General features: G+C 48.3%; 10 protein-coding genes across 10 annotated transcripts; 7 read left to right on the top strand and 3 right to left on the bottom strand.

Moving 5' to 3' along the window:
- Positions 1-138: 138 nt before the first annotated feature.
- Positions 139-1,382, top strand: PENARI_c013G03893 (uncharacterized protein; the record flags this gene model as incomplete). Its single annotated transcript, XM_022633179.1, has 3 exons — positions 139-217; positions 297-1,156; positions 1,224-1,382. 3 exons carry the CDS (start codon positions 139-141, stop codon positions 1,380-1,382), a joined length of 1,098 nt encoding a protein of 365 aa, XP_022487039.1.
- Positions 1,383-1,894: 512 nt separating this feature from the next.
- Positions 1,895-3,758, bottom strand: PENARI_c013G01771 (arginyltransferase; the record flags this gene model as incomplete). Its single annotated transcript, XM_022633132.1, has 9 exons — positions 1,895-2,020; positions 2,073-2,329; positions 2,429-2,494; positions 2,558-2,655; positions 2,726-3,124; positions 3,185-3,370; positions 3,474-3,498; positions 3,554-3,598; positions 3,704-3,758. The coding sequence occupies 9 exons, from the start codon at positions 3,756-3,758 to the stop codon at positions 1,895-1,897; spliced, it is 1,257 nt and encodes a 418-aa protein (XP_022486965.1).
- A 937-nt stretch (positions 3,759-4,695) lies between these two features.
- On the top strand, positions 4,696-5,255 carry PENARI_c013G01135 (NUDIX hydrolase; the record flags this gene model as incomplete). The annotated part of the gene is made up of 2 exons (XM_022633115.1): positions 4,696-4,744; positions 4,828-5,255. 2 exons carry the CDS (start codon positions 4,696-4,698, stop codon positions 5,253-5,255), a joined length of 477 nt encoding a protein of 158 aa, XP_022486829.1.
- Positions 5,256-5,779: 524 nt separating this feature from the next.
- Positions 5,780-7,158, top strand: PENARI_c013G06661 (DNA-directed RNA polymerase II core subunit RPB3; the record flags this gene model as incomplete). The annotated part of the gene is made up of 3 exons (XM_022633244.1): positions 5,780-6,094; positions 6,147-6,709; positions 6,771-7,158. 3 exons carry the CDS (start codon positions 5,780-5,782, stop codon positions 7,156-7,158), a joined length of 1,266 nt encoding a protein of 421 aa, XP_022487041.1.
- A 564-nt stretch (positions 7,159-7,722) lies between these two features.
- Positions 7,723-9,305, bottom strand: PENARI_c013G01044 (amidohydrolase; the record flags this gene model as incomplete). Its single annotated transcript, XM_022633111.1, has 2 exons — positions 7,723-8,778; positions 8,838-9,305. 2 exons carry the CDS (start codon positions 9,303-9,305, stop codon positions 7,723-7,725), a joined length of 1,524 nt encoding a protein of 507 aa, XP_022486765.1.
- Positions 9,306-9,584: 279 nt separating this feature from the next.
- On the top strand, positions 9,585-11,465 carry PENARI_c013G09894 (uncharacterized protein; the record flags this gene model as incomplete). The annotated part of the gene is made up of 4 exons (XM_022633324.1): positions 9,585-9,731; positions 9,783-10,462; positions 10,516-10,975; positions 11,037-11,465. The coding sequence occupies 4 exons, from the start codon at positions 9,585-9,587 to the stop codon at positions 11,463-11,465; spliced, it is 1,716 nt and encodes a 571-aa protein (XP_022486863.1).
- Positions 11,466-11,850: 385 nt separating this feature from the next.
- PENARI_c013G06078 (NAD-dependent malic enzyme) lies at positions 11,851-14,043 on the top strand (the record flags this gene model as incomplete). The annotated part of the gene is made up of 8 exons (XM_022633231.1): positions 11,851-11,925; positions 11,977-12,198; positions 12,295-12,498; positions 12,559-12,687; positions 12,745-12,878; positions 12,944-13,210; positions 13,282-13,649; positions 13,715-14,043. The coding sequence occupies 8 exons, from the start codon at positions 11,851-11,853 to the stop codon at positions 14,041-14,043; spliced, it is 1,728 nt and encodes a 575-aa protein (XP_022487035.1).
- A 484-nt stretch (positions 14,044-14,527) lies between these two features.
- cbpA (putative calcineurin binding protein) lies at positions 14,528-15,382 on the bottom strand (the record flags this gene model as incomplete). The annotated part of the gene is made up of 1 exon (XM_022633246.1): positions 14,528-15,382. The coding sequence occupies one exon, from the start codon at positions 15,380-15,382 to the stop codon at positions 14,528-14,530; it is 855 nt and encodes a 284-aa protein (XP_022486898.1).
- A 2,084-nt stretch (positions 15,383-17,466) lies between these two features.
- PENARI_c013G02414 (uncharacterized protein) lies at positions 17,467-18,524 on the top strand (the record flags this gene model as incomplete). The annotated part of the gene is made up of 4 exons (XM_022633144.1): positions 17,467-17,749; positions 17,813-17,990; positions 18,059-18,163; positions 18,230-18,524. 4 exons carry the CDS (start codon positions 17,467-17,469, stop codon positions 18,522-18,524), a joined length of 861 nt encoding a protein of 286 aa, XP_022486960.1.
- A 1,656-nt stretch (positions 18,525-20,180) lies between these two features.
- Positions 20,181-22,065, top strand: PENARI_c013G04050 (FAD-dependent oxidoreductase; the record flags this gene model as incomplete). The annotated part of the gene is made up of 3 exons (XM_022633185.1): positions 20,181-20,439; positions 20,507-21,036; positions 21,103-22,065. The coding sequence occupies 3 exons, from the start codon at positions 20,181-20,183 to the stop codon at positions 22,063-22,065; spliced, it is 1,752 nt and encodes a 583-aa protein (XP_022486940.1).
- Between the last annotated feature and the right edge of the window lie 1,975 nt (positions 22,066-24,040).

Consider the following 24,040-nt stretch of genomic DNA (forward strand, 5'->3'; position numbering starts at 1 on the left):
CGGACTGTGCCGCCCATAGAGCCGATTCTTAAAACTACCAACTCTCCATGACATCTCAACTCCCTCGCCATGTTGAAATTGTCGCGGTGTCCACTCCAAATAACCAAAGGAGTACGATGGAACAGCCAGTCAACCACCATGCCCACTGTCGCAGTATTATTCCAAGCAATTGACCCCCCTATCATAAACGGAGTTCGCAAACCGCGCAAGCCAGGTGGTGAGTTAAGTCCTAAGCTCACAAATAAATATATCCCTCCATATAATCACACAATCACAGAGACTGATTATATCCCCAGGCTACCAAGACTCCGGCGCAGACATCGCCTATACACTCCGCTCAACAGGAGTGAATATAATAACATCCAAACCAAACCCATCCCCAGACACCCACGAAGGATGGTGTTTCCCAGACTCAGAAGAAGGAATTCTTACCGCAATCTCCCAAGGCGCAACACACCTCTGGGCAAATACGATCGTCTTCTCATCCCACCCTCTCCAAACAGCATCTTGTCTAGATGACCATGCGTCCACCGTCCGGGTAATTGGCCAGCCACCAGGTCTAGTCGAGAAATTCGACGACAAGCTCTACCTAAACGATAAACTCCGCTCTCTGGGCGGGTCATTCACACTACCCAAATCATGGGAAGTGAAGGCCACCGATCATCCTCCCCTGGATCTGGATTCATTCATACAGACAAACATTACGGACTACCCAATCGTTGGGAAACCAGTTCGCGGCCGTGGAAGCCACGGCGTGAAAGTGTGCCACGACCCCGCTGAATTGAAAGATCATATTGAATCACTTTTTGATGAATCGCCGGTCGTTCTTCTTGAAGAGTTTCTCGCTGGCGAAGAAGCTACTATCACCGTTATGCCTCCTTCCCCTGGCTCTGGTAGATTGGGTTATTGGAGTATGCCGCCTGTGACTAGGTTCAATCATGATCAGGGAATCGCGCCGTATAATGGGACAATCGCTGTTACTGCTAACTCGCGCGTTGTTTCCGAGGAGGAAATGCGGGATCCGGCTTATGAAGAGGTGATGAGGCAATGTGAGCATGTGGCTTGTTTGATTAAGGCTACGGCGCCTATTCGGATTGATGTTCGGCGGTTTGGACCTGGGTCTGGATTTGCTATTTTTGATGTTAATATGAAACCGGTATGTACATGTACATGTATTACTGATTCGTGTGTTTGTTTGGTTCGAGGACTAATGGGTTTTGCAGAATATGACTGGGCCTGGACGTCCAGGTCGTGAAGATCAGGCTAGTTTGACTGCTATGGCGGCTACGGCGTGTGGTTGGGATTATTCAGGGTTGTTGCAGGAGATTTTGAGAGGGGCTTCTACTTTGGAGACTTTTCGTCAGTATCGAAGTCCGTTCTAGTTGATAGTTGAAGGCTTTTGGTATGCTGTTATGACATACCAAAGCAATCAGATTCCGCTCTACCAAAAGGGCGCTGATAAGGAAGAATGATGAATCCACGCAAAGCTTCCAGGTGTAACTATATTCTAACCTGAAGTCTTCTCCAGCTTTATGCGAATGCGATGGGTGTGAGTAGGGGGAAGGATGAGTATATAAGGTGAGGGGTTTTGCGATTTTATATCGGTAGGTTGAATGGGATCTGAGAGAGCTGAGTCTTTTCTATAATAACCGTATCAGGTGACTGGATCATGACTGTAGGCCTCACAACTTGCCGGTGATTCAAAGCGTATAGCATGCGAGTTATGAAAAGTAACGGATGAGAAACGAAGTAGGAAATCCATACTACCATCTAACAATGCTTCTACAACAAACATAATTCAACTCCATGCATCCACTTCCTTCCATGCTCCTAGTTCTATATCATTCTGCATAGCAAATCAACGCCTTTGGTATCAGTAAGACAGGGAATTTGATCAACTGAACAAGTCCACTGCGCTGTTCTTCACAATGTTAGGACCCAAGACCGCAGCCAATTCAGCAACCATGCCCTTTATAGACATAGGCGAAGTGATGGTTGTTTTTTCCCAGTCGACCAGATCCTAGATGAAATCAGTAAATAATGACCCTCAGTAAGAAGAGTGGTCTGCATACCTCCATATGGACAAAGTGCTGCTTAACCACCAACAGCCATTTACCCAGATCCATTGCTTCCACTTCCGGCGCGGTCATGACACCAGGCATATGGACATCAAAGAGAGACATCTGCTCTTCATCTTCAAGGGGCTCAGGCGCAGGTGCCGGGATTCCAGGGGTAGAAGCACGATCCCGAGACATGGAAACATAAGGACGAGAATTAAGTTTCTCGGTCAACTCGCCATCAAGCGGATCCCAGGTATTGGTTTCAGGGTCTGCGTAACGGGGAAAAAAGGGTCAGATCTTGTGCCCAAAATCTCATAGGTGGCACGGCACTCTCAATGGTTAATACCGGCACACGGGGTGGAACATACCGAGGATGTACTGGGGTCGGAAGTTGGCCTTGTAGCGCATCTTCTGGCAGGAATGAATGTAGTACCCTATATCCGGATAATTAGAAACGTAACCCACAGGCAGGGAATGGTTTCACGACTGCGACCTACCCATGTAGTAGTAGCGGTAATCGTTCTCGAGCGAGAAGGCAATTTCGCGCATCGCGCTCAGCTTTCCGAATTCCCATTGCTCATATGCTGGGTCGTAGCTGTGTGGTACGGACTGTGTCAGCTTATCACATATCACAGTAGTAGGGCCTATTACTTCACTCAGCTTACAAGACGTAGACGGAGCTGACGCCGTTTGGAACCAAGTCCAGGACCGCGACTGCGACTAGCTCTCCATCGAGACGATAGCATTGGTGCCAGGAGCCGATTTTCTTTTCGGAGCTGTTCTGTGCTGAGGCAGGCGATCGCTGAAGACCTGAGCAGAGGAATCGCTGAAAGTCCTTCGGCTTCCATCGAGATACATCCTCTTTATGGATGGCCGTCTGGTACTTTCGGAACAGCTCGAACTTTGCCTGAGACACAGAGTCGCCTTCGATGTTAACTTCGAAGCGATGCGCTGGTTCTAGTGGACGCTTGGTAGCAGGATCCACGGGCCGCTTGACATTGCTGTACTCCGACTCGTGGACGGCAGTCACCACATCGAAGTTGCATTTGCGGTGCTTTTTCTCCCTGTTAAATTGTCAGCAGCGATTCAAGTAACAATGGCCAACGGAGAATGAAGATGCATACTCGCGAGTGCGCGGGCAGAGCCGGGCTGCCTTGCGCATATACTCTGGGCCCAGAATGAATTTGTTCCATCGGTTGATTGCCTTCCGCTGATCGCGGCGGGGCCGATATTCGGAAGCCTCAAGTCTCAGGGTGTAATGAGGACAACACGACCGCTGCAGGTTCTGTTTGTAGTAAAGAGAACCCGATCTGTGGATGTCAGTTGTGGGTTACAGGTCATCTCTCATCTAAAGGACCAAACCTTCTCCATCCGCAATTGACCAATTCCTCATAGTGGTGCGGGCGTACGGACGTGGAACTGGTGTAGTACGATGCACCTGTTACGTGTCAACGGGTCAACTATGAAAAAGAAGGCAGAATGAGGCAACGTACTTCCATTGTCGGACTTGCAGTAACCACACGAGTTCCTTTGGTAACCTGCATAACATTAGATCTACTGTAAGCCCAAATCAGGACCAGTGGAAGCGCCACGGGGTAACGGAGCTCTACTTCAGTGGTTCCCTGCAGCGAAGTGGGACTGACCTAGTGGGCGGAATAGCGACAATTCTCGCGCGCGTTCGGCGTCAACTGGTTGCATCTCGGACTTTGGCCCCTTGTGGTGGCGATGTGTATAGAGAAGAGAGAGAGAGAGAGAGAGTGATGAGAGGGGAGTTGGCGGGGTGTAAATACGCCGGTTCTCTACAATGGCGGTAAGGGGATTCTACAGTACACTTTTATTTCTACTACGAACGTAGTGCATGTATGTCTCTTTCTAATTGCCTGATCGGCAGATCTATACTCTCTTGTCAAACCGTTCCGGGTTTCCCACTCGGTACCAAGCCGGAGTTAGGGTCTTTACCCACACACGAGACGAAGCACATTTCAGGGTGTCTGGACTAACTCCGACCTGAGACCCGAAGAACTTGAGAGTTTAAAGAAATTGGAGTTGACAAGTTGACGCATTTGGGATAGAGTCACATGACCATAAAGTGATCAGTACAACCTGGAGAACAAAATACACACTATGGAATCGAAGAGAAAGCATAGAATAGACTAGAAATGAGAATGCGAGACTAAGAAAGCACAGAATAAGCAATATACAAGTAACAAAGCCCGTATGCAAGGCCGTGTCATTTCACCCGAATTGCGCCGCCGGTTCTGCCCCTCCATTCCCACTTCCCTTTTTCTATTCTCCAATGCTCAACTGATATTTCTTGAACCATGCCTATTTGTACTTCTTTTCATTCCAGTCCCCCGTCGGGAATGATTGGGAAGACCTGATTCCACGCTTCAATATCCGCTGAGGGGAAAAAAATTTCCCTTCCCGACCGCCCTCCCTTACTCTCTCACTCTCCAGGCTCTGAGGGAGCTCGAGAGATTCGGACCAATTTCACTTTGATCACTTTGAATCAAAGTGAAATCGTTAGAAGTCCTTCCGCTCTTTTTGCTCTTTTTTTCCCCACCTTTTTTTTTGACCATCACCACTGCTCTTCCGGGGATCCTCTCAATTGAGTCAGTTTAGCACATTCAAGACAATGGCACAAATACGATCGATGGAAGCCCGCGTTGGGCGCATAAACCAACGTGAGTATTCAGGTGGCTCTTGCGGGCACGTGGGGCGAGATCGGCCTGCCCCTTACGTCTCTCTGACTCTAACGGCGTGATAGGCTACGGATCGAAAGGCGAGCGACTGGTAGCCGGCGTTGTCCCTATTTCCGCCGACAAGACCAAAGTCCTCATGATCCAATCCGCCGGACCCGGAGGCTGGGTGCTCCCCAAGGGTGGATGGGAGCTGGACGAAAAAACCGCCGAGCAGGCTGCGTGCCGCGAGGCCTGGGAGGAGGCCGGCGTGGTGTGCGTCGTGAGTCGCGATCTGGGTCTCATCCCGGACATGAGGCCATCCGGCCTCCTCACGGCGCAAGCGCCAAAAGCCTCATATCAATTCTTTGAAGTCACCGTGGAGCGCGAAGAAGCCGAGTGGCCCGAGATGCACAAGCGCAAACGGCAATGGGTCTCATACTCAACGGCGGCCACGGCACTCGCAAATCGACCCGAGTTATTGGAGGCGTTGAATCGCAGCTCCTTGAAGCGGTAGCCCCCCGCATGCAACAAACAGTTCTCTACTCTCTACTCTCCTCTACCAATCTCCCATCTCCCGTGCATCTCAGAGAACTGCCTCCAACCTTGATGACTCGACATGACCAACTCCAAAATTACGGTGGCTTCGTCGCTTCTACTATTGGCTTCGTCTCCTTTAGTCTACTTTTTGCATCCTTGACGGGCTGCCGCTACCCGTCTGTTTCGTGATTTGATTTGTGCCTTTTGCTTTCGCCTTAATAGACACCAACAGGAGGGCTTTGCAACAGCCAGTGACTCCTTGCTGTCTCATTCAATGTACATTGCTTACCTTGCTGATGCCAGGAATGAGCTGAGATCGCATTGCGCTCAGTTCTAGGCATGAGGTGTTGAATGCAGCATCTACACCAAACGTTACCAAATGTGAAGCACTTCTTCCACTCTCCAAACAAGGAAAGTAACAAGGAAGCACAAAGAAATGAGAACCCAGACGTAAAATCAAACACAGCTAGTATTAAGTACCTACGTAGTTAGTTGTGATTTATGCCCCAAGTCAGGCACTTTGACTGCGTGTCCCGATTAGGCAAAGCGCAAAAAGCTGCCTCCGAGGAGCAAATCCGCGATCTCGTCCACTCCGGCTCCAACCACGCGCCCGTCTTCTCTACCACAACACATTTGGTTACTCTTTCGTTCTCCATCTATTTCAATTACCTTCTAACCCTCATCTTTGTCTACTTGAACACCGCGCCAAGACACCAGCTCCAGACAAAGGGTGGCAGCGACCAGCGCTGCCGCATACACACGATGGACTACGAGATGGACCTAGAGCCCACAGGGCCCCAAGTAACCGTCCGCGAAGTAGGCAGAGCCATCTCCGAAATACCAGAACAACCAACTAACCAACTTCTAGGCTGAGCCCCTCCGCGTGGACTTCAGACTCAGCTCCGTGGACCTCGCATTCGCCAACTCCCTTCGCCGCACAATTCTCGCCGAAGTGCCCACACTGGCCCTCGACCTCATCGAAATCGAAAGCAACACCTCCGTCCTCCCAGACGAAATGCTCGCGCACCGCCTGGGCATGATCCCCCTCAACTCCAACAACTGCGATGACCTGGATTATACACGAGACTGCGACTGCGAGGACCACTGTGTGCGCTGCAGTGTGACACTCTCGCTGCACGCTCGCTGCGGTAGCGGTATCATGTCCGTGTACGCGCGTGACTTGATCGTCGTGGGCGAGCGTGTGAACGAGACGATTGGTAACCCGGTCCTGAACGATCCCGAGCAGAAGGGGCCGTTGATCTGCAAGCTGCGGAAGGGTCAGGAGATCAAGATGACTTGCTTGGCTAAGAAGGGGACGGCTAAGGAACATGCTAAGTGGGCGCCTACTGCCGCTGTGGGCTTTGAATATGATCCCAACAACAACCTCCGGCACGTGGATTACTGGTATGAGCAGGATGCTGCGAAGGAATGGTATGTATCTTGTTCAGTTTCATTTTAAACGTGCTTGGATTCATCCGCTGACATATCTCAGGCCCGTCTCTGAAAACGCCGCATGGGAACCCGCAAATGGCCCCGACCAGCCATTTGACTACGACGCCGAACCCCACACCTTCTACGTGGACGTGGAGAGCATCGGAATGCTCGAGCCAGACATGATTATTCAACAGGGGCTCATCGAGCTGCAGCGCAAGCTAGCAACCACCGTCTCTGTCCTCTCAGGCGAAGGCGAAGACGGCCACGCCGGTGGCATGGAAGATGCCGATATGCTGGGTGCCAACGACCCTGATGCCTACGAGCCCCCCGAGGGCATTGACGGTAACCTGACCTCCTACGGAAACGGAGCTGCCAGTGCCTGGGGTGCGAGTGCACAGACACCCTACGGTGCTACGCCTTATGGGCAGACCAGCTATGGATTCTGAGCGTTGCAGTCTAGAAAAAAAGAGAAAGCTCAAGCATGCGAGGAGTTTTGATTACTGGCGATTTGGGGGCGTACTGGTGTTTTTACATTCCCTGTCATTTTATGATCTTGGCAATAGCTGGTTCTTGTGGTCTTGGGGATTGCTCTGTTCATAATCTACGAAAGCCTTTCTTGGTTGGTCCAGTAGGCACAAAATAGTGAATATTATCAGTTGCAATATGCAAAGATATTTAGTTGTCTCGGTGTATCTATTGTATGAGGAGAGACGATTGAAGTGCATAGACGAAGATGAGGCATGATTTTATAGTCTAAAACATTGCCTTTGTTCGGTCTTCAAGAGGGCTTTGTTCATACGGCTGGTGATATAGAAATTTGGCTAAGAGCTCTTTGGTAATAAGTTGTCCTGTTCAATAAGGATTGGCTTTTAAAAAATGCTTCTTCTCCGTCTCTGGATATCACATTTCCTTTGATTGCGCTGGGATGCGCGTTACAAACCATATCCTTTGACCGAATCATGGAATCTTTGATACAACATAAATTCAATAGATTGAGATATCCTCACTAGTCAAACATACGACCACGGCTGCATAAGCTTCGCTCCCACTTTGGCATCATCCTCGCGGCCACGATTGCACCGCTCCAATAGACCCTTAACAGACTTCTGAGCCAAGCGAACAATCTCCATTTCTTTTTCTCGTCCTCCGACTGCCAACTTCCCATCTTCCACCAAGATCTCCCCGTTCACCACCGTCATGTCGACATCACGACCGGTACATCCATGAACAACCGTGGTGACAGGATCGACTGTGTGGCTCGAATAGTCGTCACTCCAAGGCGCAGCCCCAAGTCCACCCCGTCCATACGGGTCAATCACCACAAAATCACCCTTTTTACCCACCTCAAGACTTCCAATCTCGTCTTCCAGTCCTAATGCTTTTGCTCCATTAATCGTGGCCATTTCCAAGGCCACTTCCGCTGGAATAAGACTCGCGTCGTGATTGACACCTTTATGAAGAATACCCGCCAGATGCATCTCTTGAAACATATCATAGTGATTACTGCAGGGTGCACCATCCGTCCCCAGAGAAACATTAACAGGCGCTGGATTGGACAGCATGGATGGAACAGGAGCAACACCAGAAGCAAGCTTCAAGTTGGAAGTTGGGTTATGAGCCACGGAAGTCTGAGTCTCCGCTAGCAATGGGATGTCCACCTCATTGTCAAGATTCACCATATGAGCTAGGACTAAGCGATGTGACAAGGTGCTGTGCCCCGGTGAACATTTGAGCTGAGGACAGAGCTTTGCATCTCGAATGAACTCCATCGCACTGCAACCGTATGTCTCGCGATAGATGAGGCGATCTCGAGGAGCCTCCGCACAGTGCATTGTGGCCGAGATTCCATTATGAGAACATATTTCGCCAAGTTCGCGGTAATGGGAGATTGATGTGCCTCGGGGTGTCCCTGATGCTGCCCAGACGTGGATCCTGCCGTCGTGACTGTTATGATGTTTTTGATGTGACTTCAGAAGCTCAGGTATTGACATGGCGAGCAGGTCTCGGTCTCGCGGGTCGGTGATTGAGAGCTGACGATTTGTTTCTGTGAATTTGACCAGCTTTCCCTGTTTCATTCAAGATGAAATATTAGAGATACTCGCACCGAAAAGAGATCTGAACATACAAGACAGCCTCTGATACCCATCATACCCACCGCAGCACAGACTTGATCAAACCCGGCTCGGTAGGTCAACATCGGGTCCAGAAAACACGTTGTGCCGGTCTTCAGCATCTCAGCTATGGTCAACCGTGCTGCATTGGATCCATCTTCGCCTTCGAAAACAGCTTCGAGGGGCCAGATCGCATCACAGAGCCAGTTGTGTAGACGTAGATCCTCTGCCAACCCCCGAAGCACAGATTGGACGAGATGAGCGTGAGTGTTGATCAATCCTGGAATGATAATTTTGCCTCGACAATCAATCTCTCTGGTGCGAGCAGGCAAGGCATTGGGATATGGGCACTTTCCAACGGCGGTGATTTGGTCGCCTTCAATCAGGATATATCCATCACGAATGATCTCCCGCTTTTGATTGACTGTAATAATCGTCGCACCATAGAATAGTTTGCATGAGAGAGACACTGCCTTCGTCATGATGACCCAGCAAAGAAAAACGAATGAAATAACTACAATTCGCGAGATCGTATTTATTCCTGGGTTACCCCAGAACCCCAGATCCTCGGCCGACGCTAAGCAATCAACGTCTTATCTTTCCGGCCGAGGATGAACGATACACAACTTGAAGTTGATATGATGAGATACTGTTATCATCTTTGACAGAAGCTATATATCGTCATGGAGAATATCCTGGCTATTTCGCGCCTTATGACAGTCTGCAGACACTCAAAACCAGGTTGTCCTAGAGCATGAAACATGGATGATCAACGGAAAACGCCGAAGGAAGATCTAGATTTGGATGACAGGAGATCGCAAATAATCGAAGTCTCGCCTGTCGCCGAAACCCGATGGCAGTACCTATATCGATACTTCACGACGAGAGAGGGATGGATCGGAGACTATGTACGAGAGCTGAGCCATCCGTCATTGCAAACGCTAACACGAACACCGCAGGATTACCTTTACCTTGTGACGCCGAATATCTGGCCCTTGAACAAGAAGTACAAGGACTATGAGGCCCCATTCTACGGATTGAACGATGAAGTCCCCATTCTCCTCACGATCATTCTGGGCCTTCAGCATGCCTTGACTATGATCGGATCCGTAGTATCACCGCCTCTGGCCCTTGCAAGTGGTGCCTTTTATCTCTCCTCAGAGCAGAGTCAGTACCTTGTCTCGGCAGCTTTCATCACCACCGGAATTGCAACAGCTATGCAGGTGACTCGGGTTCATTTGACAAAAACACCCTTCTATATCGGCACCGGCCTTCTATCTGTAGTCGGTCCAACCTTTGACATTCTGGCTATCGCATTTAGTTATGCGAGCATGCGTTATGCAAATGGAACATGTCCTACCTCTTCTGATGGATCGAGACTTCCCTGTCCTGACGCCTGGGGTGCCATGCTTGGTACCATTCTTTGCACGGTTTGGATTCAGATCTTGTTATCATTCGTTCCGCCGAAGACCCTCAATAGGATCTTCCCAAAGATAGTGACTGGTACACTCCTTCTACTCGTCGGGGTGTACTTGATTTCCAGTGGAATGGAAAACTGGGGAGGTAGCTCGAACTGCAACGGCGGCCAGGGCTATTATGCCCTGTGCCCTGACACTGCAGCACCAAAACCACTCCGCTGGTAAGTGAATCGAACGCCACGTACTTTCAAGATCAGTACTGACGTGCGATCAGGGGGCACCCAAAGCTCATCGGTCTCGGATTCAGCGTTTTTGTGACAATTATCATCGTCGAGCTTTTCGGGTCACCACTCATGCGCTCCGCATCTGTTGTCTTTGGGCTGGCAGTTGGATGCGCGATATCCGGCGCAACTGGATATTGGTCACGCGGTAATATCGACGCCGCTCCAGTCGCGACATTTCTCTGGGTTCACACTTTCAAATTGTCAGTGGATGGAGCATTGGTATTGCCTCTTCTCATCCTCTTTATTTGCGAGGCTGTCAGCTGCATGCCAGATATTCTGGCTACTGCCGAGATTTCTGGTGTGGAGATCGATGGCATCGAGTTCAACAGCCGCATTCAAGGGGGCATCCTATGCGACGGCATTGGCAGTCTGATCAGTGCTTTGGGTACGGGCTTGCCGATGGTTAGCCAGGCCGGAAACAACGGTGTGATCTCTTTGACTGGCTGCGCTGTAGGTGTTTCCCCAATATATTTTGCAGGTACTCAGTGATACTAACACGGAACAAATTCAGAGCCGAAGAGCAGGATGGTGTGCTTCAGGATTCTTAATTCTAATGGGAATCTTCGGCAAGTTCGGCGCTGTCTTTGGCTCTATGCCTCCATCTGTTCTCGGGGGAATGCAAGTCTTCCTCTATAGCACGATTGTCGTTGCAGGTATCAAAGTTCTCAGTCTGGTTGAATTTACGAGACGCAATCGCTTCATTCTCACGACTGCACTGGGTATTGGCTTCATCGACATTGTGTCGCCCAGCTGGTTTTCCCAGATCTTGGATTATAGCGGTTCAAATGTGCGACTGCAGGGCTTTGAACAGGGTATTAACTTGATGGTGGAGACTCCGTTCATCATCGCCGCCGTCGTCGGGGTCTTTATGAATTTGGTTCTTCCGTATGATGGAAATAAGAAGACAGGGCGTGAGGGACATCCTGCACTCCCTACCTAAGCATCTCACCTATTTAATTAATGAGTCCAATTGAATAATCGTTGGATACAAGCCAGTGAAGTTTGTTTAGCCTAGTGCAGAGATAGATAAGGTCCCTTTATTTGGTACTCGTAACGAGGAATTGCAACTTGGGGTCGGGTCAAGAACAAGATCCAACAATAAGAATGCGTGTAGAATAGCCGATAGTGCAGCTGTTAGAATAGTTGTAGTCAAAGTAGTCAAACGCAGTTGAAGTATGTGGGGTCCGAGAACCGGTACAAGTAGAGTGGCATGACATCACTCCAATGTCAACAACTCCAGCAGACTCACCCTCAAACTTCTCTCTTTGCATAACTTGAGCAAAGGACTTCAACCGGGCCAGGCCAAAAATCTGCTTTCCTGCATCATGTCTTCAAAAGAGACCTCCAAATTCAAGAACCTGCCTCGCGCAGCCTCAGGGCCACTGGAATGCCCATACGATGTAAGCCATCCAGTCCCATCCACCATGAGCAATATATATCTAACTTCCCAGGCCAAAACCATCCTAAAAGACGCTCGATACAACAAAGGGTCCGCCTTCACCCAGGAAGAGCGCAAGACCTTCAATTTACATGGGATGCTCCCACCAAACATCCAAACGCTTGAAGAGCAGGTCCAACGTGCCTACGATCAATATAGTAGCCGAGGAGAGCCTCTGGCAAAGAATACGTTCATGGCAAGCATGAAGGCGCAGAATGAAGTGTTGTATTACAAGGTTTGATCAACCCCCGATCTGAATATGTCCAGGGCAGAGTATACTGCTACCTGTGACGTGATATTATGTTACTGACTGGATTCCTTCTCTGTCTAGCTTTTGCAAACCCACCTCAAGGAGATGTTTAGTATTATCTACACTCCTACTGAAGGGGATGCGATCCAGAATTACTCTCGCTTGTTCCGAAAGCCAGAGGGGTGTTTCTTGGACATCAGAGACCAGGATAATATCGATAAATATTTGTCGAATTTCGGCAAGGAAGAGGAGATTGATTACATTGTTGTGAGCGATGGTGAGGAGGTAAGCTACATGGTACTAACCAAACAATCGGGACAGGCAATACTAAATTTATGTCTCTAGATCTTGGGAATTGGTGATCAAGGCGTGGGCGCCATTCTCATTTCAGTTGCGAAGTTGGTAATTACCACGCTATGTGCTGGGATTCATCCTTCTCGTCAACTTCCTGTTGTGCTAGACTGTGGAACTGATGTATTTCCAACCTTTCCCAGATATGATAGTATGCGGGACGTGCTGATGGATTTACAGAACGAGGATCTGCTCAACGACGATCTATATCTCGGTCTTCGACAACGCCGAGTGAGAGGCAAGGAATACGATGACTTTGTAGACAAATTTGTTTCTGTCGCCCGAAAACGATTCCCTAAGGCATTTATTCACTTGTACGCCCCCTGTTTGCCATTCTGTCTTATAGATTGTCATTCCATCGGCATACTAACAGTCACAGTGAGGACTTTGGTCTACATAATGCGAGGAGAATACTCGACAAATTCCAACCACAGATCCCATGTTTCAACGACGATATCCAGGGAACCGGCTGCGTCACACTAGCCGCCATGATGGCGGCACTGCACGTCAGCAAGGTCAAGATGGAAGAAGTACGTGTGGTAATTTTCGGCTCAGGAACAGCCGGCACAGGAATTGCAGATCAAATAGCCGATACTATCACAACAGAGGCGCACAGATCCAAGTCAGAGGCATCCAAGCAGATATGGTACGTATGATATTCCAGGACGAGATGGTAAAACTATGAGATGATACTAACCAGACTGCTTCATACTATAGGTGTATCGACAAACCCGGACTCCTCGTTAAATCACTCGGCGAGAAATTGACACCTGCCCAAAAGTCATTCGCACGAGAAGACGAGGACTGGCCTGCCGATGAAAGTCGTGACTTACTTTCTGTGATCAAGAAGGTTCATCCCCACGTTCTTATTGGAACATCCACGAAACCAAAAGCATTCACGGAGGACATTGTCAGGGAGATGGCTAAGCATGTTGAACGACCGATCATCTTCCCACTCAGTAATCCGACACGCCTTCACGAGGCTGAGCCGAAGGATCTTTACGAGTGGACCGAAGGGCGTGCTCTGGTTGCAACAGGGAGTCCATTTCCACCTGTTGAATATGGAGGTGCGAAATACGATATTGGTAAGACCTACCCGAAAGCGAAGTATATAATAAACTTGAACTGACAAGCTTGCTCCTCGTATTAGCGGAATGCAATAACTCAACTTGTTTCCCAGGTATCGGTCTAGGCGCTGTCCTCTCCCGAAGCAGGCTCCTATCGAAGAAGATGCTAGTCGCGGCTGTGAAGGCTCTTGGGGCACGAGCTCCTGCCCTCCAAGACTCGAATGAGCCTTTACTTCCTGATGTGGAGGATGCGCGGGAGATTAGCGTTGATATTGCGGCTGCTGTGATCAAGTGCTCTGTGGATGAAGGTCTCGCTCAGGAAGAAGATATTCCTACTAAAGATTCGGATCTGAGGGAGTGGATTCAGGTGCAGATGTGGGAGGCTATCTATCGGCCTCTGGTTAAGGCTTGAGGTTGAGTACTAGGGTGAGGATTTGTACAAAAAACCAATACAACTGTGGAAGTACAGCCCTAAGCTCGAAGACATTGTGTACACTCGTAGCAAGAAACCCAAAACCTTTGCGTGAAGCGACATTCGGGGCCTTTGCTCTTCGTGCAGTACTGTGGTATGGAAGGTCGGAGAGGAAATCGATCACATTTAAAATTGCTCCGGTATCCTTTGCTCGGATGAACGGTTGATAGGTTTACACATATATCACAGAAAGAAAAGAATGCGTGATAATAATATGATATGCATACAGAATTAAGATTTTAGCAAAAGCAATAAGACTGAAGTCGTACCCGGAATCCGAAACGCTGCTGATATACCCATGCTTTCCCAACGCCTTCCAGATAGCTAGTCACAAATAAGTTGCGGATGTCTTTGTACAGTTAAAGAAAAGAAACCCATCGCTAAAAGAAATGCAAAAACAATGCACTCGTCATCTCAAATCCCACTACTCCATAAGCTCGACAGGTGGACGGGAAGTCTTAGGAGGCATCTTCTTAAGAGACATCTCAATCGGGCTCATATCAGTATCCATCTCCGTATCCATATCCACATCCTCAACCGTTAACGTCATATCCTCAACCATAACGGCCGGCAGATTGGGGCTGTCGCCGTGGTCTTCAGGGTGATAGATGATCGTGCTGCTCCGACTGCGCTGCTGCGACCCGGCCATCGGCCAGCTGGGCGTGCGCTTGTCCGATGTGATAGAAACGGGAGTAGAAGGGTCGACGCCGAATGATTCCGCGGGCGCGGGCTGAGTCTGATCGGTCTTCAGCATGGAAAGGGCCTGCGCCAGGTCGGTGGCGTGGACTTCCTTGTTGGGCGGGTCCTCGTTGCGCAAGACCCATCCGTGTGGCGGGCTGGGAGGCGGGGAGATGAAGAACAGCTTGTCGACCTGCGGGGCCTCGAGAAGCTTGGGTCGTCCGCCGTCTAGGATAGCTGTCGGCTCGCCGAAGTAGATGCGGGGTCGGACGTTGCGCTCTAGGAGGCGCTTGCCATCCAGCATCTTGCGGATGGTGGTGGCGTCTTCGGTTGTGTGGAAGGAGCAGACGATGCGGCGCATGGATGGGAGGGGGGAGAAGGAGTTTAGAGGTGCAACAGCTGTGATCAGGGCGCGGATTTCATCCAGAGAGGGGGGCTGGAATAGGATCAGGTCGTTGAGATCGGTGATCAAGAGTGTGTTTGAGGGCGGTGTTGGCTGCGAGAGTGGGGGGAGGTTGGCGACATCGATAGACAATGAAGGTCGCGAGGAAGCGCGCGAAGAGCGAGTACTGAACGTAGAGGCCATAGTTGAAGAAGCCATTGTGGTGGTGGTGTGCGTGTGTGTGTGTTGGTGTGTAGATGTTGGAGATGAGGGAGGTGATAAAGGATAAGGGATAAAGGTTGCCACCGGATAAGCCTAAGGCAAATGGCAAATGGCAAATGGCAAATCTCGTTTTTAATCTGTTTCCAGTGGTTCAGAGTAAGAATGAAAGAAAAGTCTGGATCTTCGCCTTTATTTATTTCCTTGACTTAACAGAACACTGTGAGGCGCAGCGTCGATGTTACCCGTGCACTGCCTCTAAATTCCACGTCTGTTCCTGATCCACCTCCGTTTTCGGCCACTCGGATACCTTCGCTTTAACAGATCTGCTGCCGGCTTCAGATATTCTTCTTCATTGTAAATTAAAGCCACGCCACTGTATGCGCCACTGCATGCGCCACGGATTGTGCACATAATGTGTATGCTATGTCTCGTGCAGCCACATCCGTGACTCTCAACACTTATGCTGCGCCCCCTTATTTGTCCAAGCCTCTACTTTCATCACCTCAGCCTCCCCCTAAATGCAGTTTATCATTCTGCCTACGTCCTTGGGCTCTTGGGACCTCCACTGTAGCATCGCCCCCCGCAATATTCCCCGTCGGACTGCGTACCCGAGGGGATGCTATATGAGGCGGGGTGCGGACGTGTTCAACTGGCGAAGCAAGGCAGCCCTATTACTGTAGTTATTTACGGAGTATGCCAATGCCCGTTTTGGGTGTTGGTCGTGTTCTATGAGCTTTCGGTGACACCTGTCTCTACTGAACAGTGTTTCTAGGGAGACAGTGTGTCCCAATGGTTATCAAGAGACTACTTCAGTAGTAAATTCGGACTATACTAGTGGTCTCTTGGCTAGCATATCCTGGCCAAGGCGTCTCGTGCGGTCGGTTTTCGTATTAATTGCCCCTTGATTGGACACGCCAGCCTGACTTTGGGTCGAAGAGCTCTCTATATCACCTACATTGGATAGGTCAAGTGCAGCAATAATTAGATATTCTATTGACATAGCCACTTGGCATCAGCTTTCTTTGTGACACATTGTGTCATGAATTGGTGATGCGAGCATGCTACGTAACTTATTTGTTTTTCTCCACTATAATTAAACTGCTTCCTATGTGTAGGGCTGTAGTGACCCATTTTTCCTCCTGGCCTCACTGCGCCTCTTTGGCTGACCAAGTATTGAAGCTACCTGCCCAGGTAGTCTGTCAGGTTCTCTAGTTGAGGTGTCATTTTGTATGTCTCATGTTGCTGTTGGTTGTTCTAGTCGACTTTAGGAAGCGTAGAATCAGTCATTGTAAGCGACTGTAAGCCTCCAAAGTACGTTCTAGGCTTCTAGAGGTGATGAGGGGAATCAAGCGACGGAAAGTAGAAAGCAATTAAGCGCCGCGTTTATAATCACAGTTGCTGCAGCGCGTGTCCTCTGCCCAATCTGTTACATAGGACAAGCGCCCATCGGGCACCCTTGCAGGATGCACATGGCCATGCTTGGTTGGCATCCTGCCGCGCTCACAAACCCCCATGCCAAGAGCTGATATGCAAAAGTCCATATCTCTGCTGGTCTTAACCATACTCCTTATCACATCCCCCTGTTTTCAAATCTCGTTGCATAGCCAGCTCATTCGAGCAACGTGCAACATGCTGGTGGTATTGGTACGTGTTGGACTTCCCAACTTCGGGCTCAAGATTAACCTTAAATCTAGACTTTGGCATTTCTTGCTTTTATTGCTTTTATTGCTTATAGGATATTGTTTGATCCCTTGGCTCAAATTTCCGGGCCAGCTTTTGTGTCTATTTTTCCGGTATAGAGCATCCTTTGAAGGCAGCGTCTATGAAAATGACACGACACTTACACTGGAAACTAGCTTTGGCTACTACGCGCACTTCACAAGCGCAGATGGCATAGTAGTATCTATTCTTTACACAAGTCTTATGGTTGGGGTTCCTCGTATTTTTAAGAGCGTCAGGCTAATTTTATAGGGAATGTCGCTCGCATCGGGCCTACGGAACTCTCCTTTTCAACTATATCTGCCCACAACGCGATATACAGCGGTAAAGCTGGCACCGCTCTCTCAACAGAAGGCTCCTTCATGGCAAAGGTCTTCAATATTACCTTCGGCATCGATATTATGTCTACGAACCCGGACACTGTGCATCATCAAAAAGTGAGGAAAAACATCAACTCGGGTCTGCTGAAACTACGCCACAATGAAGATGCAATCTATAAACTATGCCTCGACCAAATCGATCCTCAGCTAGAGAGGATGCGTGCAAACAGTGAGGATCTGGATCTACCAAACTACTTGAGTGGCTCTTTATGGAAAATATTGGGGCACATTATATTCGGGGAACCAATTGGTGAAGAGGAGAAAAGTAAGCCCAGTTTTCATTTGGGGAAATTATTGATACATACGTACTCTCGCTGACAACAACCAGAACAAGTTGATGTCCTTACACCATGGTTTTCCACTGTTGCACCTTATCTAGAAGTCATTACCATATTCTCAGCAATACCGGGTGTTCAATTGATCATCACGCGGCTAATGCGGTTATTCGCGTCTTTTACTCAATTTTTTGACATCTCCCAATTCAATCCTTATGCAGGGATCCAGCGGTTAGTATTTCGAGTGTCCCTTCGAGACGTTTACTCATTCAATCTAGTCATATCAACAATCGGGATAGGACTACCACCTCTGTGGCAAACTATATGACTAGCGGTGTCTCTGAGAACAAAAGCTGCCGAGAGATCACTGAGATGGAGCTGAATATCAACTTATGCGTATTCCTGTAAGTTCCCCAAGTCAATTGAGGTGCTCAGTGCTTCGAATGCTTGCTCTAACAAAGGACAATTAGGCTTGCTGCTTACGAGACAACATCTATGGCACTGTCTTCGATATTTTACTTCCTTCTTAAGGACCCTATTCAGCTGTCTAAGCTCCGCAAAGAATTGCATGCTTCGTTTGAGGATGTCCAAGCCATAAATGATAAAGAGCTTATGCAGCTTCCATTCTTGAGTGGTTGCATCAATGAGGCTTTGCGACTGCTGCCTCCAGTCAGCGGGAGGTTCCTTGCGCGAACATCTCCAGGATTATATGTTGACGGTATATATGTTCCTAAAGGCGTAAGTGGTTCCAGTGAACTTATTTGAAGTGGCAACATGTTCATGAAACCTTTAGATACAAATGTCTGTTGACATTTACACGATGCATCGGTCGGCATTGTATTGGACGGAGCCAGACAGATTCTGGCCGGAAAGATGGTCCAAAGCCCCGACAAATGACAACTTTGACGCATTCCGTCCATTTTCAACTGGGCTTTCCGCATGCCCAGGAAGCAATCTGGCCCTCAGGATGACACGTCTCATTGTTGCAAAACTCACATATAGATACTTCTTTTCAATGGTGAACAAAGAATTTGTGTGGGAAAAAGACGCGCTGTCTTCAATTATGTGGGCGGAATATAGATTAATTGCTAGTATTGAGAAGGACGAAGAAGCAGCAAAGACATAAAAGAGATAGGAGCAAGAGAGGAAGTTGTGGAGACGACAGTGGCAGAGTTGATATCATTGGCGCAGGAGATATTTCTTGTGAAGCTGCCCTTCTCTGAGAACCAGGCCAGGCCTTGTTGTATACCTTATTATGGCGCTATACCCATTCGGTGGGGAAAGTCCAAATTGATGCTAGGGGCTTCTGTTCGCTTCTGACAGCTGTGGCTCAATTTGCATGCGAAATCTGAGGCTCAGAGGTAGCAATTTGTTAAGTTCAGTGTTAGTCCACCAGTGCGCTGAATGCAAAGATGTCACCAGAAGGAGAATGTGCAAGTCTTCAACAGTCAAGCGTGCGTGCCGAAAATGGCTTTTAGCTCTGTCATCTTTAGCCCCGACCTTGTTGATGCACTGTTCGAACAAAAAGCCAAATTCTTAGTAGGGATCTTCGGTATAGTAGCCGTATTTACGTCTTGTAAAACCAGTAAGCTCAGAAAAAATTCTTATATGGAGAAATGCAATTTGATTTACAAGCATTAAATTGCCTAGACATTTCTCTATAAAATAATCTATTTAAATGTCAGGTTTTACACATAAAAACATTGAGTAATAAAGTTTCAAAAAGTGATACTCCAATAGCTTCCAGAAGCGGGTATCATCCATGCAAGGGAGAGTGCGGAGTACGGTCTGCCCAGGTCCACGAGTGTCTATTAGGGACTGACTAATAAGCTAATAAGGGGGAATAACAGCACGCCCAGGTTAAGTCAGGCTTAGATTGCTTTCGGGTATGGACCGAGAGAAACTATTCGTGTCTCACGGGAATATGATTTCGGATATTGCTGTAGGGCTGTATGTAGTGACTTATTTTTCCTCACGAACTGCGCCTCTTTGGCGGACCCACAACTGAAGCTGCCTAGATTGTTACATGTATCGTTTCTGGTCGAGAAGTTATTTACACGTCTAACCTTGGTGTTGGTTGTTCCGGTTGACTTCGTCTCCTTGCAGGAAGATTAAGCCAATCCAAGAGCATTCGTATAGGCATGTCCCCGGTTTTAAGCATTACTTTCCCCTATCAGCGGGTGTTTTGCAAAGCGTCTATCTGCAATGATAGTCAATATTGCAATGAACATGCATTTACTGTGTGGGATTTGCATTCTTTTCTCCAATATGAGCAATGACCTGTCAATGGTTGCATGTGATACATTCCTCACCAAAAGAAAATAAACACGTCTCTTTTCTATGCATTTTACGATGTGGTTCAAATTAAAGGGCTAGATATCGCGAAAGTACCGTGTCCGTCCACAAAGTTCTCACCCCAAGATGAGGCATTGGTTACTGAGCCTAGGTGCGCTCCTCACCAGTGGAGGTTCAACCACTGCGGCATTCTGTCGCTGCCAGCCCAGTCAGCCTTGTTGGCCAAGTGAAGCCAATTGGGTCTCCCTGAACTCTTCAGTTGAAGGCAATCTGATTGCAGTGAAGCCATTCGGCTACCCCTGTCATGACCCCAACTTCAATGATGCCGAGTGCACCATTGTAAAGGAGAATACATACAGTTCTTCCTACAGATCATCCCAGCCAGGTTCGAAGCCTTAAATCTCATACACAGCTCTACAAGTTTTGACTTTGACTTGTGCTGATGTATCCAGGTGCCCTGCAATGGGAGAATTGGGAATCCTGGCCTGAAGAAGAGGAGCAATGCTACGTCGAGACTGATCAATCAACACCATGCAAACAAGGCCGCATATCACTATTCTCTGTCATAGCACAGACGGCAGAACATATCCAGGCAGCTGTCAAGTTCGCAGCCCATCATAATATCAAGCTTGTCATCAAGAATACTGGACATGATTTCCTTGGCCGGTCTTCTGCGCCGCATTCTTTACAGATTCTTACCCATGGTTTCAAAAACATCTCTGTTGCCGATGAATTTGTACCCAGGACGCCAGCTGGAACGGCGACTTCGGAGAAGATCAAGGCTGTGACTCTTGGCGCAGGTGTCCAATTACGCGAGATGTACGCGTATCTGGGTTCCAAGGGTGTGATGGTGGTAGGAGGAGCCTCAAACACAGTTGGCGTTGCCGGTGGCTACGTACAAGGAGGCGGACATTCATATCTGGGTTGGATGCACGGAATGGCCAGTGATAACGTGCTCGAGTTCCAAGTTGTTCTCGCGGATGTAAGACTTCCCGAATGGCAATTTTCCAAGGATATTGCCTGGTTTCTGACGCTGAGGCTATGCTAGGGCTCACTCGTATTTGCAAACGCCTATCAAAACACCGATCTTTTCTTTGCATTACGAGGCGGTGGTGGCGGGTCATTCGGCGTGGTTGTCAGCGTGACTGTCAAGGCCTACCCCGATTACCCGGTAGTATACACGATGACGAACTACAGCACGACGGCTGCTGAGCCATTCTGGAATGGTGTTGATGCTTTTCAGAAGCATATTGTTCGTCTCAATGACAATGGTGGTTCAGGCTGGTATGGGATTATCCCCGATTCCAGTTCCGCGACTCCCGGTGTGTCAACATTTTTGGCAGTGCAAGTATTCGTTAACCAAACAAACACTAAATCCATTGGGGAGCTCATGTCGCCGGTGATATCAGACCTGAAAAACGCGACAGGGATTGCACCCTTACATGGCATAGTGGCATTCCCTTCCATGTCGAGCATGTACCTGGCATTGTTCTCAGGCAACGATACAACCGGCCTCCAAACACGTTTGGCATCTCGTCTTGTCTCTCGCTCATTCTTTGAGTCGGGAAATTCCACGCAGCTTACCAAAGGCCTCAAGGGTCTCAGTTTTGGCCCGGAAGAAGCAGTGGTCGGTGTTGTTACTGGTGGCCAGGTTTCCAGGAATCGTGATATCAAGTCTGGACTTAACCCTGCATGGCGGGATACGATGGTTCACGTGATCATTGTGCGGTTTATGAGTGCGGATATGACGTTTGAAGAGCAGGAAGCTGTTGCTTCCAATATCACGGAGCATGATGTGCCCATGCTCAGATCTCTTGAGCCAGGGAAAATGGGTGCGTACGGGAATGAAGCTGATGCAGATGAAGTGAATTTCCAGGAATCATTTTGGGGTGAGAACTATCCTCGGTTACGGGGTATCAAGAAACGGAGGGATCCTGGTGATCTGTTTATCGTTCGGAAGGGAGTGGGAAGTGAAAGTTGGGATGATAGTGGACTATGTCGTGTTTCTTAGCCTATGTCGCAGTTTCTGCCCTCAAAAAAGAGCTTCATCAACATTTATGTCACTCTAATTCTAGGCCAATTGCCTTTTGCCAGTTGCTTTACGTCAATTGCGTAAATACCAAAGCCCTAACCTCCACACTGACCCTAGGACATACATTATCCGGGGCATTTGGCAATGCAAATGATGTATGAGGGGCATCTAAAACACGGTAAATGCCTAGTTAGACTCTCTCTTTTCTTTTGTTTTCCTGTTTCACTCGCTTGCGTGGATCTCAGGAGAGACAATGAAATTCAGAATGGGAATTGCACTCACATTTCACACTTCCCTCCTTCGAATCAAAGCTCTTGAACAGGAGTACATCTTCAACACCCTGTTTGCTCATATAATACCATTTGCGAGTCTTTTTTGGCTCATACAGTGGATATAACAGTGTTCCTGTATAGTCGCCGCGAATCATATCGCTTTCGACTAGCTTAGATGTGTCTAGATTTCGTCCGTCACACACAGTCATAGGATGGTCTTCAACTGGTCCATTCAGGGGGCGCCACATGCTTGGATTTCTCAAGTCAGCTAAAGTTCAAAATACAAATTCTTTTATATGTTTTATAAGAGCGAATGGGGGAGGGTATGGTGGCTAGCTCTCACTTTATCATTTGTACTCGCCCGGAAAGAAGGTAGTGGGCTTCTTCGGGAAGATGATTGCGAATTCGTTCAGTCATAGAGGTCCCAATTTTGTCTTTTGTGAGTAACGTGTCTTAAATTTTGTCAGTAATGATATCCACGTATTGAATCTCAGTATGAATTGAATCTTCTTGGTAACATAATTACGGCAAGAATTGACTTTGACTTACCTATATGAACATATCGGGCAAAACTCAACAGATGTTGGTTTCTAGTTCGTCGCTCCTTTGCGCTCTTCCTTTTCCGAACCTGTTTATGATAAAAGGTAAGCAAAAGCCAAACTTGGATGTAAAATGCTGTTGCTCACTTTCCAATCAAAGATAAACACCCGATCAACCCCCTCGATTTCATTTCTCAAAATTGCTTCACATTCCGGCAGGAAGACATTTCGAATCTGTTCTGGGTCCCAGTAATCCTTTGGTGTGGTGGACCAGGGCGGAGGGTACCTCCGATACACAAAGCCATTTGCCTCGAGAGTGAACTTCTGATCTTCTTTCATTCCTTTGATATCTCGAATAACCTCGATATCTTCCCCTTTCTGGAATATTAGATTATGTGGCTTCTTTTGTTCATTTTTCGCCTTTTTGCGGCCAAATTGGGCAATTCGATATGGTCGAGTCTCGGTGTAGCTGGTTTGCCATTGTAGATATGTCAACTTGGTTTCAATATCTGTAGACGTACTACAAGACATTCAGACAAGGAAGCAAGACTATGGGGGCAATATTGGAGCTGGAAAGAACCAATGCAGGAGAAAGAGATCGTGGAAGAGGAACACAAGGACCTATCAACCCAAAGCACCAACCTCAACACAACCCAAGCAAAGAAAGAATAACATGGATAACAAGGTAGTATATGAATTTGAATGCTTTTATATTATATTGTTGAAGCCCTGCTGCGCCATCTAAATGCCGATTCCGGCGGTCACTGCGCAAGTGTAGAAGGGCCCCGCGCCAGCAGCGCCAAGCAATAATGATTCAAAGATCCATGCTTAGCTTAACTATATGAGTCAGTCAAGAAGTCAACCCTCCCAGATTGAAATAAATATGCAGGGCATAATGTTCGGGGACCAAATACGTAAAGTGACTCACCGCACTAGGCCTAGTAGAGACCTAGTAGGTAGGGCTAATTGAATGAGGCTGGGAGTTAAGTGGGTCGTGAGACCACCTCAAGAAACATTGTATCTCGGTTATAGAGCTCCCTGGACCGAGGTATTAGCGAAAATCCTTTGAGGTAGTTTCTCTTCTCGGAAGAGCGACCTTCGCCGTGAATAGCGACACCTGCTGCGTAGAAGAAAAGTGGGAAA

Source organism: Penicillium arizonense, assembly GCF_001773325.1.
Source record: "Penicillium arizonense strain CBS 141311 chromosome Unknown PENARI_contig013, whole genome shotgun sequence".
NCBI classification, from domain to species: Eukaryota; Fungi; Ascomycota; class Eurotiomycetes; order Eurotiales; family Aspergillaceae; genus Penicillium; species Penicillium arizonense.